The following is a 19,762-nucleotide window of genomic DNA, read 5'->3' on the forward strand; positions in this document are numbered from 1 at the left end:
TTCAGATCACAGAGTATGCTTGACATTCAATTTGGCCCCAGTTCACACAGCCAAGTCTCAGCCATATCTGGTAGATATCTACCCTAAGACATACATGCGCCTTTCTCCAAACCCACTGTGAGCTTTCCAGTCTTATCACAATGGTTCCTTCCACCAGCCTTTGGGTCTTCCAAAGCGCCTTTTTTCCCCTGGCCCACTGTCCAACAACCACTCACTGCCACTTGCCCGTCTCCATCACATCTCAGCTCAAATACTTCCTCAGGTCCTTTTGTTAAATGTTCTTAACAGAAGACAACTATTGTTCCTTAGAGTTTTTTTGTTTGTTTGTTTTTGTTTTTTTACAGTACCTTTAAAAACACAAAGAGAGAACGTTTGGAGTGAAAATATTTTCATAATAAAAGGTAAAAAACCCTAATTGTCTCCTTAAAAGTTCTCAGTCTGTGCTTCAACCCAGCTATGCAAGCCCTACACAGAATGTGAAACTGTAAAATATTTTAAATGCTTGTTTACTGGAAAAGACACTGCAATGATTCATATTTTACTTAATTAGAAATTATTTTAAGTTGCGATCATCTAATAAAATTCTGTTATTTTATTAACTCTTTAGAATTGTATTAATATTCTTCTTAAAAATCATGTTTCTAAAGTGTCATTATTTTAAGGAAATTTGTTGTTTCTAAAGTTTAAAATTTTTAAACTAAAATAATGTCAATATAAAGAAAATTCAGGAATAACCACTTATTTTGGAATAATTCAAATGCATTGCTTGACAGAAATACAAAGTGATACAACTACAGTGTTAATACATTTTAAATACAATTTAAACTATTGTTTCTGTCATCTAAGCTGAGAAGATTTATCTTAGCCTGAGCATGTCACCTGAGCCTATATCACCTTTTCTCTGAAAAAGGGAAAAGATATACATATTACAATTCTAAAAATGTTAGTTTTTAAAATTTATGTAGTTTCAAGAAAAAGCTTACCTTAACTCATAATCTTATTTAGCCAACAACTTCATTAGACATTGCACATAAAGCAAATACTAACCATGTTTTTTTTTTCTAAATATTCCATCTAAAAGCTGCTTTCCTCACTGGTTTAAATGACTTAATTCTCTCATCTTTTACAAACGTTATCTGCCCCTTGTTTAAACTCTCTCTACATTTAGGATACTGTTTCCTGAGTCATCTCCTTTTAAATGAATATTTTCTGGTTTATGTTTGCCAAAGGAAGTTAGTAGAGAGATACGTGGAAGTAAATGAGAAAGTGAAAACACTGCACAATTGCTGAATTCACCTCAAGGAAGCATTTGCTGAATTGGTGACCAGTATTCACAGGTGGAATGAACATTTCAATAGCATGTGCTGCCAGAAAAATACCTGACTTTGAATTTTCCACAAACTCAGGACAGTCACCAAATCAATGGATATTGAAATATTTCACTTACATTTAACTAACATTATCTCAAATGTATATATCTAAAAACAATCTATAATAAGGTTTAAAATGCTTGCAGTGACATAGCACACCATACAAAAACTTGAATCATTCATATTTCAAACCCTGAAGTAAGACAAAGGTCCAATGACCAGCCAAAATCCTGTCATAAAGACCCAACACTAAGGCCATGAATATCAGACAGTTGTCCTGGGCCCATCTCTGACACAACATTTACTTTTGAAGACATCTGCTGACATATTTTCCTGGGGCATCAAAAACCATAAAATACTTACAAAGTAAATTTAACTGAGGGGTTAAAAGATCAATATGCTGAAAATTATAAAATACTGATGAAAGATGACACAAATAAATAGAAAGATATCCCATGTTCATGGATTAGAAGAATTAATGTTGTTAAAATGTCCATACTATCCAAAGTGACCTATAAATTCAATGCAATCCCAATCAAAACTCCAATGTCATTTTTTACAGAAACAGGAAAAAAATCCTAAAACTCCTATGGTACTACAAATTCCCCAAATAGCCAAAGTAACCTTGAACAAAAACAACAAAGCTGCAGGCATCAAGCTACCTGATTTCAAAATATATTATAAAGTTACAGTAACCAAAACAGCATGGTATTAGCCTAAAAACAGACATATCAAGCAATTAAAAAGGACAAAAGAAGTAAACTGACACATTTACAGCCAATTGATATTTTGATGAAGATGCCAATAACACACAATGGGAAATGGAAAGTATCTTCAATAAAGGGGAACAACTGGATATCCATATGCAGAAGAATAAAATTACTATTATTTCACAGCATAAGCAAAAAAAAAAAAAAAAAATGTATTAAAGATTTAAATGTAAGACCTGAAACTGTAAAACTAGTAGAAGACAATGTATGAGAAGAGCTCCAGGACACTGATCTGAGCAATGATTTTTTTAATATGACCCCAAAGTCACAGACAGAAACAAAGCAGAAATAGACATATGAGAAAATATTAAACTACCAAGATTCTGCATAACAAAAGAAACAATTAGAAGAGTGAAACTCATGGATTGGGAGAAAATATTTGCAAACCATGTATCTGTTAAGGGACTAATATCCAAAACATATAAGGGACCCAAACACCTCCATAGCAAGAAAGTAAACAACCCAATTAAAAAATAGGCAAAGGACCTGAACAGATATTTCTTAAAAGATGACACGCAAATACCCAACAGAAGACAAAGAGATAAAAAAAATGCTCAACATCACTGTTAGGAAAATACAAATTCAGACCACCATGAAACATCAACTCATAGCTCTTAGAATGTTTACTATCAAAAAGACAAAAGATAACAAATATTGGCAAGGCTTTGGGGGAAAAAAATCCTGGTATACTGTTTTTGTAAGTATAAATTAGTACAGTCATTATGGAGAGCAGTATGGAGGTTTTCAAAAAATTGTGAATTGAATTACCATATGATCCAGCAATCTCACTTCTGAGTATACATCCAAATGAAATGAATAGGAATGCCAAAGAGATATCTGTATTCTCATGTTCATTCCAGCATTATTCACAATAGTCAAGACATAAAAGCAACCTAAGTGTCAATCAACAGATGAATGGATAAAGAAAATGTAGTCCCTATATACAACAGAATACTATACAGCCCTAAAAAAAACAAGGAAATTCTGTTACTTGTGGTAACATGGATGAACCTGGAGGACATTATGTTAAGTGAAATAAGCCAGCACAGAAAGACAGATACCACATGATCTCAGTTATATGTGGAACCTAAAAAAGTGTTGATCTCAGAGGAATAGAGAGTAGAATGGCGGTTACTAGAGGCTGGTAGGTGAAGAGGAGGATGGTTAAAGGATTATTAGTGGGTACAAAGTTTCAGTTAAACAGTAGGAATTACTTTTAGTGACCTATTGCATAGCATGGTGACTACAGAATGATGTATAATTGTATATTTAATAAGGATAAGCTGTATATTTCAAAATTGCTAAAAGACTAAACTTTAAATGTTCTCACCACAAAAAATAAGTGGGTGCATTGGATATGTTAATTAGCTTCATCTAAGAATCCCAAAAAGTATACATACATCATTGAAACATCAAATTGCACCCTATGAATACATACAATTATTAATTGACAATTACAAATAAAAATTTTTAAATTATAGTTTTTAAAGAATTCTAGCTAACAAGTCAAATAAAGTACATGTATTGAGTAGATATGTTTCTATTATATAAAAAAAGTATAAATGCTGAATAATTTTTCATTTCCTGATGTCAAGCAATAAAAGCATTACTATCATGTAATGCTTTATCCATAATTCTACCTCACTAAGGTTTACTGATTTCAGCCACCTTCCTCCAGCCCCAAAGTCTTACTTAGTTCACACCCTTATCCATGGCTTCTGGGGATGATAATGTAATCACTAACAGGGCTTTCTATTGTCTCCCGCTTAAATGGGAATTATCATTTCATCACAAGCTGGAAATACCCATTGGTTCTTTACAGCCCAAAGAATAACATCTAACTTTTTGATAAAGACCTTCACAATTGGACTTAACTTCATCTTCTTCTCACTGTGCACCAACACCACAGCCGCACTGACTTTCTAAGTTTTGCCTAAGTTTTCCCTGTCCCTTCACTCCTCAGTGTTAATACACACTCTTCATGTTGCTGTAAATCTCCTTCCTTCCTCATCTCCACCAGGAAACCCTTATGTATTTTCAACATCCAGTTCAAATAAAGACTCTACTGTGAAACATTCTGGAAAGCTCCATTTGCTCCTGATTCTGGATTCCCACAGCAATTATTTATACATATAATATTACATTTCGCTTTGTAATTTTCTTTCTATTCACCCCTTTCATCTTGGTTCTCTCAAGTATCTATTACAGATGGGTACCCAATACACAATTAAGGAGGGCAAAAGGAAAGGAAAGGAGAATGAGAGGTGAGGAAGGTAAAAAGGAAAGGAGAAACTGCTTGATTCTTCGAGAAGATAAGCAAAAATGATAACCACAGTAGAAATTTTAAAGTTCATTTTATAATAAGCATACGAAAAAACCATATTTTTAGAAATTAAATGACTACCGAATGCCTTGGAGTAATAAATGAAGTATAGTTAAGTCTTCTAGAAACAATGCCAGTAATTAGTTAAATGCCTTATAACAGTACTGTGGTGCAGTGAAACATGTGTGGTCTTTGAGCACAGGCCGCATTTGAATGCTAACAACAATTACCAGCTGTGTATCTTTGGGGATTCTACTTTTCCTCATTTGTAAAATTAGTCTAATAGAGTTGCTATGAGTATATTTTGAGAAAACAAAGGTAAAATATTGGGCAGATACTGAACATACGGTAAATGGTATGATGAATTTTCATTTAGAAATAAAGTTTAGGCTATCAACCAAAAATATAAACGAAATAATAAAGACATACAACTTAATAGATTAATGTTTACTTAAGGACTTATGACTAGCTATATAATTATAAAATTCATGACTATGTAAGAGAAGGCCTTAAACAGAGACTCTTTAGAAAATCAATTACTACTTAAATATATGCTGATTTGCATTATGATTTTAAACAAATAAACAAAAGAAAAAAGAGGGGAAATTTCTCCAAGGCCATTAAAATTTCACTTGATTTCCACTAAGGAAAGCATTCAGATCTGGTTCAATCACTCTATATTTAAAGAAAGTTTGAAAAGTGCAAGCACACAATCAATAGTTATATTCAAAGTCTCTGGAAAAATAAAATTGAAAAAAAAAGCATATCTCCTTTAAAAATGATTCATTTGTATTAAATACGTAAGGTACGTCCAACTGAATTTCTGACAAGCGCTTGACTACCTTGTGGTTTGCTAGCAATTGAGCATATATTTGCATCACATTCTGACAAATGATGATCTCCTGATGGTGACATTCAGCTGTTGTCAACATCATAAACATGTCTGTTCAATCTGCTGACATTCCCCCTGAGCTGGCACTGCTTTCCTAATGCCTATGTTAAAAGCAAGGTAAAACTGCAATAACACATGAATTTCATTTAGTCTACAGCTAAAGCCTTGGGAAGTACCCATCTAAGGCTTAAAACCAATTTCAATTTAGCTTCAATTTCTCTTTTAAAAGGAGAAGGAATTTCTACTACTGAAATTACTGTGAAAGGCATGGCATATTCCAGTTTCTTTTCTTAGTCGTTTTTGGCTTGTTTTCCCATTATAATTAGAATTTAATTATTCTTAATCTCCTCATACAAATACATAAAAATTTCTGTTCTACGACAGTTTCACACTAAGAACAAATCTAATGAGTATGTTTGCCAGATAAAGCAAATAAAAATAAACATGTCCATTTAAATTTAAATTTCAATCAATAATGTTTTAGTATATGTATATTCTAAATATTGCATGTGACAAACTCATATTAAAACATTATTCATTGTTTATCTGAAATCAGATTTAATTGGGTATCTTGTATTTTATTTGAGAACCTTAAATTAGGGTGTTTTAACAACTTATACCTATAAATCTATTATTCAAAAGAAGGATGAAATTCATGACCAAGGCTTCTCGGAAATGTTTTCCAATAGGTGGCGTCTTAGCTTGTAGAGGTTTTCTGTTGCTTTTTGGTGAGGGCTGTGGGGAGGTTGGTTACAAAGACCTGTTTTGAGGGAGGCTCGTTTACTTTTTCTTGATCAGTCTGTTGAATATTGGCATTTTTACTTTTGCTTGAACAGCACAACAGCCAAACTGCCAGGTTTTTTTTTTTTTAATATATATAATCATTCAAGAGATATGGCAGCTCTCTGAGATACCAACTGTCTTTTGAAAAATAGCTTTCTTACACTAATCTGTTTTACAGGTCTTCAAAGTAAAACAAGGCTTTGAATACAGGGAAATGGATAAGTTGGATGAATGCATTCTGCTTGTTTAAACATTTACATCCAAAATAAAAGTAAGAAACTTCCTTAAAATTTTGTTTTTAATTAGGATAAAAGGCTAAAGGGCACACAAAAAATACTGTAAGTTACTTTGCAAATATTTGCCAAAGATCTTACATCATGTCACACTCTGCACTATTTTACCGCCAGACCCCCATGAGCCATTCCCCTTGTAATCTAACCTTTTCTAACAGCCAAATTCCTCTGCTAAAATCTCATGCTCATCATTGCCTTCCAGGCAACATCTTTAATCTGATGTGCTGGTCATTCCTACGTTCACTATTCTAATTTATTGTCTGTTGTTCAATGATTTAATAAACACTTATTAAAGCACTGAGCAAGGTGAATGGTTCATATTACTAAGTTGTTTGTAGTCTAGTAGTCTGGGCTGATTATTAAAAAGAAAAGGAAGTTTATAATAAGGGAAATACACTAGGCTTCAAAAGTTGAGAAAAGTCTATTAGAGACATCAGTAAAGGCCCAGTGAGAATGGGCTTCGCAATCAGGAACGCCGAGGTCTGAATCCAAGCTCCCATCCTTACTGTTGAATGACTTGTGGCATATTACTGACCTCTCTGAACTTCATTTAATAATTACCTATCTCAGATAACTGTCGTCAGGTTTAAAATGAAAATGTTTTATACATTACAGGACACATTTGTAAACACTTAGGCAAAAAATCAGCTATTATAGAGTAAAATGGCAAAATTGTTACAAATATTGGAACTTGACTGCCATGGTCTGAATATTAGATCCTCTCTTTACTAGCTGTGTAGACTTAGGCAAGTCACTTAATCTCTCTATGCCTCATTTCCTCATCTATATTAAGTGAATAATAAGGGTAATTCAAAGTTTTAGTCCAATTTCATACTCAGCAGAGAGGATAAAATTGATTAACTCATGTACAAGAACTCTTCATTTTAAAAAAAAATTCAGGTAAAACTCTACAGTGTCTGGCACTGTAAGTACTCAAGAAATGTTAACTACTTCAATTATCATCAGTGTCATAATTATTATTTAAAGAGGTAGTATTTCAGATAAGTCTTCATGGGCTAGTAATATTTAAATGAAAGTACTGAGAAGAAATTTCTGGTTAAGCAGACAGCAAGAATAAATGTAGAGAAGAACAAAGCAAGAAAGTTTGTTCAGGGATCAGAAAATACAGAACCAGAGAATAATGAAGTAGATAGGAAAGTAAAAAATGGCAGATAAAAGCTCGATTGTAGAAGGGCTTGGTGCACGTTTGAGGTGTTGGTACATACTTCATTACCCAATAGGGAGTCTCTACACTTGTCTGAGCAGGAAGTTAGGAAAGCCTGAACTTGGGCATCCCAGAGGAGGACAGAAAAGAGAGGACAACTTCCCAAGACTGTAGAATCTGAACTGAGAGGAGTTGGCAGCTGTTTAGAGGAGAGGGATGTAGGGAGGAAGTCAGAGAGGAAATTGCCTGAGAAACAGACCAGATGCAAATTGGTTGTGAGTGATAGATACATGGGAGTTGAGACCACAGATCATTCTTTAGCAAGGGGAAAGCTATGTTGGGTCTAGACAGAGTAAGGACTGGAAACCTGCCATGAGAGGAGAGGCAGCCCCAAGGGAATGGAGAACGAACTGCCAAAGGCAATCAACAGGAAGGAGGAACCAAGATGTAGATGTCACCTAGGGACATATGGAACAGCAATGCATAAAAAGATGCTTTGTAAAAAAGAGTACATCCAAGAAGCAAAGTGGGGATGGAAAAAGGCAAAATCAATCTATGCTCATCATCCTCCCAGAGGGTGGCACTGAACCCTTTGGACTGAGCTTAGAGCTCTTCTTCTCTGGCCTCATAGCACCCAGTGCAAACTCAGAGTTCTTATCTCATAAAGACAGGTCTGACAGCAAAAATTGGTGGTATATATGATCAGTAAGTGTTTAGAGAAAGAATGAATGAGTAAATTAGTAGCCTTTAGAACCTCAGTCCTCCATGCCACTTTTGCATTATAATGCTCTTTCCAGTATTACAAACTGGACTGTCATTCACAAGTCTAAGATTTGCCCTATTTCAAGTAGCAGGCCACATTACTTTGTTGTTTGTCAATTTGCATTACTAGCATTTAAGCAGCCTAAGGGAATGCATAAAGAGTTTTCAAAATGTGTTTCCAAAGCCTTTGTAGTTCCATGAAATCCCTGACCCTACTTGCCCTGCCTCCCTCCAGCATCCCACTGCATAGGGGCTGTGCAGAGTAAAAGCTGGGAGGAGGGAGGAAATGGCAGTCAGACCTTAGTTGGTTATACAAGACAGACATCATTGTAAGACTGTGTTTTCAAAAAGAATTCTGAGACTTTTTACTTAAAGCTTGAAATATGTTATACTCTACTCAAATTATAGAAGGTTCATGTAAAGTAAGTCCTTTTGTTTATGTTTAAATTATTGCCCAAATATCTAAAATTGCAAAATAAGACCCCAAACTTTTCCACCATTCTCCTTTCACTGTATACCTATATGAAGAGAAACAAAGCAGTAGGCATGTTTCCCCATCTCTGAGTGTGGTTTATTTTCTTTATTTTTTTTATTTTTTATTTTTTTTATTTTTGAGACAGAGTCTCGCTCTGTCACCCAGGCTGGAGTGCAGTGGTGCGATCTCGGCTCACTGAAAGCTCGGCCTCCCAGGTTCACGCCATTCTCCTGCCTCAGCCTCCCGAGCAGCTGGGACTACAGGCGCCCACCAACACACCCGGCTAATTTTTGTGTTTTCCAGTATTCAACCTGAACAGTTATCCTCCAAGAAGCTAAGTAATACATTAGCACAGGTTATACTGTGAAATGCAAAACTTTAGTCCAACTTCACACTAAGATTCTGTTTTAATTGGCTTGGCATGGGAGCCAGTCAAGCACGAGTGTGTGGGAGCTGACTCCTGGAGCCAGTTTGTTCTCATCTGTCCCCAGCTTCACATTCAGTTATGATTTCATGTTGGTAACTTAAAATTGACCATGCTGGAGAATTTACCCCACGGAAATCCTCAAATGCTACAAATCTGAGCTTTTTTTCTGCCCAGTGATCCAGCTTACCAGCACACCACTCAAATTGTTTAAGTTCTTTACATGAAATTAACGCACAGCCAGGGCTGAGACCTACTACAACGAAAGCATATACTCAATGAATTAGTTTTTCAGCCTTATATGTCTGCAACTGTACGTTAGTAATCTCACCACCTGGTGCCACTAGTATATATTTTACACATTAAGTGCTCTTCTAAAAATATCTATATAAACAGCATTTTAATCAACTCAATTTTTTAATGTTAAAAATGTTCGCCTATTTTTGAATTAAAAGACCAGTCACAGAATTTAAATGGTGAAACTAATTTAACAAGCACCTAGTGCAACTCTCAGAGTTAAAAAAATAAACTAAGATTATAGAAACTGAGACTCGTTTATGTTCTCTAAGCTATATAAAGGCGGTGACAGGGCTATTACCTATGTCTGCTACCTCACAATCTGAATTTCCACACGAGCTTACAGGGTGAATTTGTTTAAAAATAGAAGAGAAAGAAACAGTTCCTTTATGGCTTCTCAGTTCCAGTCCCAAGGGAACTTTTTGAGTGCTAATAACGACAAGGACACTAGAAAAAAACTCATACTTTCAAATGAAAATGTCAACACGTAGCTGGAGTGAAATAATTAAATTGCTTATATATATTTCCATACCTCATCATCCGACTACAGCAAATACGTGTATTCAAATAATTTCTTGTGAAACGAAAGCTTCCCTCCTTACAGGACATTGTTACTGCTATCACTGCTCCCTAATCTTGTGAACGGATTAAAAAATAATACATTACTGGTTAATCTTTTTAACTATAATAAAGAGAAAATATAACATCATACCCATGCAAGAAGCAACAGATTTCTTTTCACCGTTCCACAATATCCTAACATCCCCACAATGATAAGAAAACAGCAAACAGCAATCATGACCGGATGAACCACAGGAAAGTAAGTCAAAATGACGGCTTCCTCTACCCTGAAAGAAGAAAAATAATGTATTAGAAATAAAATATAATCAAAATGCACCCAAGACATAGTAGAAGGCACAACTGTGATTTGTGTTAATAATTCTTTAAATCACGATGCCTCCAAACTAGTGACTGTATTGTTATTTTCAAAATCACGGTGCTATTGTTTTTATGTTTATTTGCTCACTTGCTTTATTTTTGGTTTGGCAGTGTTTGGTTTTTTTTAATAGAAGTGGTTGCTTTCCTACCCCAACTCATTTAATATATAATATACGGGACCCTGATAAAAGGTCCATCTATAATTACCTCCGAAGCCTTAGCCTAAGTAAATCACATGGGAGCCTTTGCTATTTCCCAGCTGGGAGGAATCTCCTTCCTCTTCTCTAATCTTTGACCCCATGTGCACTACGTTTCTTTTCCCTGACAATTGATCCTCCCCCTGACAATTGATTTTCCTTTGCTATGCAAAGGAAAATCAATCTACATTTGAAGAAAGGAATAGGTAGAAATAATTTTTGCTAGAACACAATGAAAAATTCATTAACCGAAACCAGTATTAATGATAAAAATTAACCGTTATTAAGCTAAGTTCCCCTGTGTTAAGGCCTTGAAAAAAAATGTTTTTCATTTAATCCTTACCACAATTCAGATGTCATATATTATAATACAGTCTCCATTCAGAGATGATGGAGTAAAAAGTAATTTGTCCCCTGTGTTATTAGTAGATTAACCCTTGAAATTTGAGAACAAAAAAAATCATTGTGGTGTATGGTTTTCATTAACCCAAGAATATGAAGGTAAGAGGAAGCTGATGGTAATTTTCTTAGGGAAAAGTAACTATGCTGGTTCTTTACACGCACCTATGACATGGCTGACACACAACCAGAAGGACAGGCAACTGCTATTACCATACTCAGAAATGTCTATCTAAACATGCTGTCACCTGATCCCCGCTAGGACCAGAGGCTCACCTTAAGGAGAACTCTGGAGGATGCAAGTATCTGTGATGAAAGTTGCTATGAGCAGGAAAAACTTTTCCAAAAGACCAAGGGAGAGCACTACCATATAAAGAGCTGAGGGCAAAGTTACTTAAAAGAAAGTATGAAATAATTCAATCAATAATTATAAAGTATACCTCGTTTCTGCAGTTAAAGTGAGAACATTATTTAGGTAGTCCCTCATCCAAGCAGAAACTGCCAACACACTGATGGACATTAACTGGGGAGAAAAAAGTACAAACTGGTTACCAAAGATTTACATAACATTCACTGCAGGATTAATAATAGGAAAATTAAGGATTTTGTTACATAATGTCTTTCCCAATTACCATTTGCTACATCTTGAAATTTACTATTACTATAAATATCTGCCATTCCATTTTGTAATCATGTCATAGGCACCAAATAGCATACCACCCAAATGGGATACAGAAAACAAAACTATCAAGTGGCTGATCCCAGGTTCAGGACAGAAACTGCACAAGATGAGGAGGCCACAGAACAAATAAATTATCAAACATATAAGATGTGTCTAAAACACACTGTCATTCTTAAAGGCAAGGAAGCAATTAAATACTATTACTGAACAATTAAATATTGTCCAAAAAAGTCACAGGAGTTAATTTAAAATGACTTCTACTGGCTAAAATTCAAACAATTTAAGCATTAAAATGATAGTAATAGTAATAACATTAAATGTAATCCTTTGATTCATAAAGCGCTAAAGTATATACACTCATACTAACACATATATGTGCTAAAGTATATAAACTCATAATGAACAAAATTCTCTGGTCATCTTTGTAGAAAGTTGAATACTCAACTCATTCAGAAAACTGACAAGAATCTATGATTTCTATTTATCCTACTTTTCCCAAACCAACTAAAGGAAAAACCAAGGACTTGATTAAACTTTTTATGGAAGAATTTCTGTAATATTTGCAGGAAGCATTCTAGAGCATCACCATTTAACAACCCTTTCTCAAATAATGGATCTCAAAAAAAAAGATCCTCAATGGCTGCAATTCTATCAGGTCATTGGTTCTCAATCCTGTCTGTACGTTTGAATCATTTAAGACTGAAAAAAATTACTGAGCACAGGTTTACCCTGGACTAATTTTAGGGAGTAGGGCTTGGGCATCAGAAATATATAGCAGCTTCACAGATATTCTAACAGGTAGGCAGGGCTGAGAACCACTGCATTAAATGAAAGGCTGGTGGGGAGTCAGAATGGAGAGAGTAGGTGGGTGATCCAGGACCCACTGGTCACTCTTAGTGTCACAAAAAGAGACAACTAGACATAATGTGTCTCCCAACATGGTACGATCAGAAGCACACAGAAATTCCTATGAAGTATTTTCACCAGAAGGTCAAACTTGAGTCAAATCAATCCTCCCGCACTATCAGTCAATAAAAAAATATATGAAATAGATTTAAACATGTTAAATGCCACCACGGGAAGCAATTAGCAAAATCAAGCATGTGAGAAATTTTACAGGACAAATGATCTGCTTTCTTGAATTGAAAAACAAAAACAAAAACAAAAAAACTGGCAACTTAAAACAAAAAGGAGAGGAGAAACTCTTATAGATTAAAATAGAGATTATCCAGTGCAATACATTGACCTGGTTTGGATCCCGATTCAAACAAATCAGGTACATAGAAACATTTATGATACAACTGAGGAAAGTTTAACCCTGAACGAATGTTTGGAAATTTTAAGAAACTACTTTGATTATTTTAGGTATGAGAATAAATTACATTTATTTTTCTAAGGGTCTTTATTTTCTAGACTTATATACTGAAGCAATTTTAAATGAAATATATTGATATCTATACTTGTAAGAAAAAAAATAAATGAAACATAATGATGGTTGGGATATGGTTTAATAATTAATCATGACCGGTAGAAGTTAGGTGGGAAGTAGAGAAGGGCGTGTTGATAATTGTTGAAACTGGGTAATGAATAATTGGGGATTAATTATACTGTGCTTTTCCACTTTTGTATATGTTTTAAATATTTTCATTATTTAAAAAATTTAAAAAAAAAAATAAAACAAATTAAGAAGAAGTCTCCCTGGGAAGCTTTCCTAAAAGCTGCATATTATTAATTCTTAAGTTTGAAATGTCATTCCTTCTTTGATGGAAATTTTTTTGAAATGTGTATTTATCTTCTTAAGTACAATGCAGTGAAATTCAACTTACCCTGATTTTTAATAATTTCTGGTATCTTAATGAACATCAATTACCATTACGTGCTACAGCTTTAGCTTTAAATGCTGATATAATGAATACATAGAAGGTAGAAATAAGTCTGCGCTAACTCAAGTGGTGGCCATAAAACGTGCTTTCTGCATGAAGGCTCCAAGGTAAACAGACTGTGTAGAGCTCTAAAGCTTTGAACAGTAAATTATGACTATCTGCTTGGAAAATCTGCTAGTGAATTCAAACTTCCATCATTTATTACAAATATTTACCGAACAATTACTATGTGCCTTGGACTGGGCAAGATTCAGAGACTGACAATAAATAAGAGATCTAGGCCTTCTTGGAACCTCTTGGGGAACACAGGCAACAATTATACAAAGAAAACAATTACAAACTGTTTTAAAAAAAAGTGCCATGAAGCACAGAAAAGGGAAATACCCTGTTGAAGATCTCTCAGATCCTGAGTGGTAGAGCTGGGATTCAAATTCAAGCTGTTGGGCTTTGAAGCATCAGGGTTAGTCACTGTCTCCCAAGTTTAGAAATAGGCATGGTATGTTTCACAGAGGGTGAAAACACTACCCTACACGGCATGTAGAATTCCTTTTTAGAAAGAGGGGCAGTGGGTCTCCTGTAGAAGTCAGGTTCAGTCTAAATGTCTGAACTACTTTCTTTGGTGAATGGGAGCTCAGTGGTTCTTAACCTGTAAATACAAATATATTTCAACATAATTAATTTCCTTTGTAAGCCAATACATTTTGTTTTGTGGATTAAAATACAGATTAATAGCAATATTATATTAATTATATTAATCTTTTATGGAAGAATTTCTGCTAATATTTGTAGGAAGCATTCTAGAGCATTACCATTTAACAACCCTTTCTGAAATAATGGATCTGAAATAAAATACAGATTAATAGTAATATTATATTAATATCACACTACTATTAATCTGTATTTTAATCCACAAAGTAGAATGCAGTTTAATATTCTGACAATAGGCCCACAGGTTTATAAGACTGCCAAAGGAGTCAATGGCCTATAATATAGGTTAAGAACCCGGGGACCACAGTCAAGAGTAGAATTAGGCCAGTTATTATTATTCTCATGTCTGTTAGAAATGAACAGATTATAAACCTCATATAAGTTACAAGTGGGTCAGCCGCAGTAAACTAGTCATGTTTCTAGCTTCTTTTGATGCATTAACATCTGTTCTGCATGCATATGCCAGACACATCCTGCTCAGGAGAACCTAAAAATGTGCCTAAGTCACCTTGCCTTGGCCTGCTGCCTCCCTCATTGCTGGTTCCGTCCTCAAGAGGAGATGTTCTCCCAGGGGTGCACTTTTCAAATACAAACAATGCAATCCAGAATCCACACTCCTAAGTACTTCCCTTATGGGGCTCTCCCACTTAGGGGCCACTATACACCTGCCCTAATCACCCCAAGGCCAATTGTTCAAACTGGCCAATCCTAAACCCACTTACCTGCCTCACCTATACCTTCCCATAGAAACCATGGTATAAGCACTTGCCCACAGTTCCCATCTCTCTTTCTGCCTTGTGATTGACCCTAGTGTTTCCCCTCTTGCCCCCCACCCTCCATAATGAGATGTGTACTCCATGTCTTGGGATTTATGAATATAATAAACTGTCTTCTCAATGGCAGCCATCTCCTGGTTTTTTGGCCTTAGCATACCTAATTGACAGCAGAGCATATTAAAACACACAGAGCTAGCAGAAGACTGTTGCCTCTTTGATGAAACCTGTGGGCACGTGTTCTCCCTCTACTTGGCTATATGTGGGTCTTATGTGGTGCATTAGTCCATTCTCACACTGTTATAAATACCAGAAACTGGGTAATTTATGAAGAAAAGAGGTTTAGTTGGCTCATGGTTCCTCAGGCTGTACAGGAAACATGCCTGGGGAGGCCACAGGAAACTTTCAATCATGGTGAAAGAGGAAGCAGGCACATCTTACATGGCCAGAGCAGGAGAAAGAGAAAGCAGAGGAAGGTGCTACACATTTTCAAACAACCAGACCTCATGAGAACTCACTACCACAAGAACAGCAAGGAGAAAAATCTGTCCCCATGATCCGATCACCTCCCACCAGGTCCCTTCCACAACACTGGGGATCACAATTTGACATGAGATTTCGGTGGGGACACAAATCCAAACCATATTATTCAACCCCTGGGCCCTCCCAAATCTCACGTCCTTTCACATTCCAAAATACAATCATACCTTCCCAACAGTCTCCCAAAGTCTGACTTGATTCCAGCATTAACTCAAAAGTTCACAGTCCAAAGTCTCACTTGAGGCAAGTCAAGTCCCTTCTGCCTATGAGACTGTAAAATCAAAACCAGTTAGTTACTTCCAAGATACAATGGGGGTAGAGGCATTCACTAAATATTCCCATTCCAAAAGGAAGAAACTGGCCAAAACAAAAGGGCTACAAGCCCCATGCAAGTCCCAAATCCAGCAGGGCAGTCATTAAATCTAAAAGCTCCAAAATAATCTCCTTTAACTCCATGTCTCACATCCAGGCAACAATGATGCAAGGGGTGCAAGGGGTAGGCCCACAGGGCCTTGGGTAGCTCTACTCCTGTGGTTCAGCAGGGTACAATCCCTGTGGTTGCTTTGTTTCACAGGCTGCCATTGAGTGCCTGCAGCTTCTCCAGGCACAAAGTGCAAGTTGTGAGTGGGTCTATCATTCTGTGGTCTGGAGGAGAGTGGCCCTCTTCTCACTGCTCCACTAGGCAGAGACCTAGTGGGGACTCTGTATGGGGGTTCAAACCCCACATATCCCTTCTGCACTGCTCTAGTAGAGATTCTCCATGAGGGCTCTGTCCCTGCAGCAGACTTTTGCCTGGATATCCAGGCATTTGCATACATCCTCTGAAATCAAGTCAGAGGCTCCCAAGCCTCAACTGTTGCCCTCTGTGCACCCACATGCTTAACACCACATGGAAGCTGCGTAGGCTAATGGCTTGCACCCTCTGGAGCAGTGGCCTGAGATGTACCTGGGCCCCTTTAAGCCACAGCTGGAGCTGAAGCAGCTGGATAATAGGGAGCAGTGTCCCAAGGTTCTGCAGGGCAGCGGAGCCCTGGGCCCAGTCCATGAAACCATTCTTTCCTCCTAGGCCTTCAGGCCTGTGATGGGAGGCTCTGCTGTGAAGGTCTCTGAAATGCCTTTGAGGCATTTTCCTCATTGTATTGAATATTAATATTCAGCTCCTCTTTGCTTATGCAAATTTCTGTAGCCAGCTTGAATTCCTCTCCAGAAAATTAGTTTTTCTTTTCTACCACATGGTCAAGCTGCAAATTTTCTAAACTTTTATGATCTGCTTTCCTTCTAAATATAAGTTCCAGTTTTAGAACATCTCTTTACTTACGTATATGACCATACACTTTTAGAAATAACCAGGCCAAATCTTAAACACTTTGCTGCTTAGAAATTTGTTCTGCCAGATTACCCTAAATCATCACTCTCAAGTTCAAAATTTCACAGATACCTAGAGCAGGGGCACAATGCCACAATCTCTTTGCTAAAGCATAGCAAGAGTGACCTTTATTCCAGTTCCCAGTAAGTTCCTCATCTCCATCTGAGACCACATCAGCCTGGACTTCATTTGTCAATATTACTATCAGCATTTTTATCACAATGATTTAACGAGTCTCCAGGAAGTTCCAAACTTTCCCTTGTCTTTCTGTCTTCTTCTGAGCCCTCCAAACTGTTCAAATTTCTGCCTGTTACTGAATTACAAAGTCTCTTTCACATATTCAGGTGTTTATAGCAATGCCCCACTCCTGATACCAATTTTCTGTATTAGCCCATTCTAGCACTGCCATAAAGTAATACCTGAAACTGGGTAATTTATAAAGTGCAGAGGTTTAATTGGCTTACAGTTCCACAGGATGTACAGGAAGCATGGCTAGGGAGGCCTCAGGAAACTTTCAAACATTGTGGAAGGGGAAGCAGGCACATCTTACATGGCCAGAGGAGGAATAAGAGAGAGATGGGGGAGGTGCTACACACTTTTAAACAACCAGATCTCTTGAGAACTCACTCTCTACCATGAGAACAGCAAGGGGGAAATCCGTCCCCATGATCCAATCACCTTGCACCAGGCCCCTCATCCAACATTTGACATGAGATTTGGGCAGGGACACAAATCCAAACCATATCATGTGGCATTTTATTTCATTATCTAAAATTATTTTACAGTTATAAAATCTCCTTTCTTTATCACTCTTCAAAGTAATGACTTCTGTTGGTTTCTCTATTCTATACTGGCTTTATAGGATGTTTAGCCAGTTTTCAATAACATAGTTCCTAGTCATGTCAACACATTATTTCTTTCTTCATAGTGTACAATTCATTATCAGTGTAGTTACTACACATAGTTCTTCCATTTTTAACAAACAAAAAAAAAGTGTATATCGTTTAAATGGTGTATTCCAAGACATTTCTTACATGGCAGGATGATTAAAAGCCTGGGCTTTGAAGTCATTCTTCCATTCAAAAATCATATATTGGTCACCCGCTCTTTGCCAGGCACTGTGCTATGTGTTAGGGATACACTGACGAACAGTAGCAGACACTATCTCTGTGGTGCAATTAACTAAGTGAAGAGGACACAGGTTAATCAACTCATCAGAGATATAAATATGTAATTGAGAACTGTATCAAGTGCTGAGAAGAAACAGTACAAGTTTCTGTATGAATTCCTTTTGGAGGGCCTGACCCATTCCATGGGGTCAAAGGAACTTCTCTAAGAGAGCTAAGATCTAAAGGATAATTATCAAGTTACTCAGGAAGAGGAGGGTTGAAAATAACCTTCCGGTCAGAAAGAACAACGGCCCCATGAGGGAAGGCAACATGACATGGTAAGGAAAATTTGCACATGGTGAGAAGGAAAAAGCAGGCAGGGGTGAGACTGCATGGAGTCTTGAAAGCCATTTCAAGGTATATGGGCTTCACCATCACAACAATGAGAAGCCACTGAATTTTGAATTTCAGCTAGGAATTCTAGCTCTACTGCCTTTTAGCTATATGACATTCAGCTTGATCTTTCCTATGCCTCAGTTTTCTCACCTGTAAAATGATATAAAAATAAGGCCTACTTCATAGAAGATCCATATGACCAAAAAAAAAAAAAAAAAAAAACCAGAGTGAGATTCTTATATACATTACCTATAATTACTGCAAGTCACTTTAGACTTAATCTTTCTCAGTCAGTCTGAAAGATTAGATTACTCCTAAATCAATTCTGAAATGGAATCTTCAGCTGTTTGAAGGTCTACCAGATGGACAAGAGAGGAAGCTCTTTGATATAACTACCTATCAGACTATCATGGTCAATTTCAACATCTCTAACACTAAACTTATCTCCATTCCTCCTAAACCTGCAAGTTCCTCCCACTGTTTTTCCTGTAAATGGTATAATCAATCCTTCAATCATGTAAACTGGAGACTTGGCAGGAAGGCTGAACCTCTCCCTTTTCCTCAGCTCTATATCTAATTAGTCTCAAGTCCTTCAAATTGTACCGGCAAGGCGTCGCGTGAATTCCTCCCCCTTTCCTGCCACAGCTGGCTGGTTCAGGCCTTCATCCTCTCTTGCTATCCAATTATAATTACTTTATAATAAAACTCTTCAGCTCACAGATTCCACCTCCAATTCACCCTTCGGTTACTTTTATAGAACATAGATCAAATTCTTCTGCTTATAGCTACCCTTTATGGTTCTTCTTCAACTACCATTTATTTAATCTTCCCTCAACTCCCTCGGAGAGAACAAAGTTTAAACTCTTGAGCAGGGCACACCAGGCCCTTTTCAGCTACCCCTTAACCTTTTTCTTAAACCATGCTTCCTGCCAGCTCTTTCCTACACACATTCTATATATGGAAAACAACGAAACTGCTTGCACATCTCCAAAATGCGCCATATGCACCTCCCATTGCCTATCCATCTTCACTCCTGCAGTGCATTCTGCCTGGAATACCATCCTGCCCCAGCTTTCCTGTTCTCATGTGCTGAGCAACATCTACTTCTCCTTCAAGGCCAGCTTGAACATCAACTAGAGTGTAAAGATTTTCTCCCAACTGCTGCCTTACCTACAGATCTTTTCCCTCTTAATGCTCTTTGGACAGACCTTATAAA

General features: G+C 36.7%; 1 protein-coding gene across 7 annotated transcripts in view; it reads right to left on the minus strand.

Annotated features, from left to right (window-relative positions):
• The window catches only part of TSPAN12 (tetraspanin 12), a 107,760-nt gene that overhangs the window by 77,595 nt on the left and 10,403 nt on the right, over window positions 1–19,762 (minus strand). For all 7 annotated transcript variants that reach the window (XR_013415502.1, XM_077997206.1, XM_077997208.1 and 4 more), the window contains 2 exons: window positions 11,530–11,612; window positions 10,267–10,402 (listed from right to left, as the gene is read on the minus strand). Coding sequence is in view for 6 of the 7 variants with exons in the window: in XM_077997206.1 (XP_077853332.1) it covers window positions 10,267–10,402; window positions 11,530–11,612 (219 nt within the window). In the remaining variant the exon portion in view is untranslated. The remainder of the gene's footprint in view (window positions 1–10,266; window positions 10,403–11,529; window positions 11,613–19,762) is intronic.

Source organism: Macaca mulatta, chromosome 3 (genome assembly GCF_049350105.2).
Source record: "Macaca mulatta isolate MMU2019108-1 chromosome 3, T2T-MMU8v2.0, whole genome shotgun sequence".
Lineage (NCBI taxonomy): Eukaryota > Metazoa > Chordata > Mammalia > Primates > Cercopithecidae > Macaca > Macaca mulatta.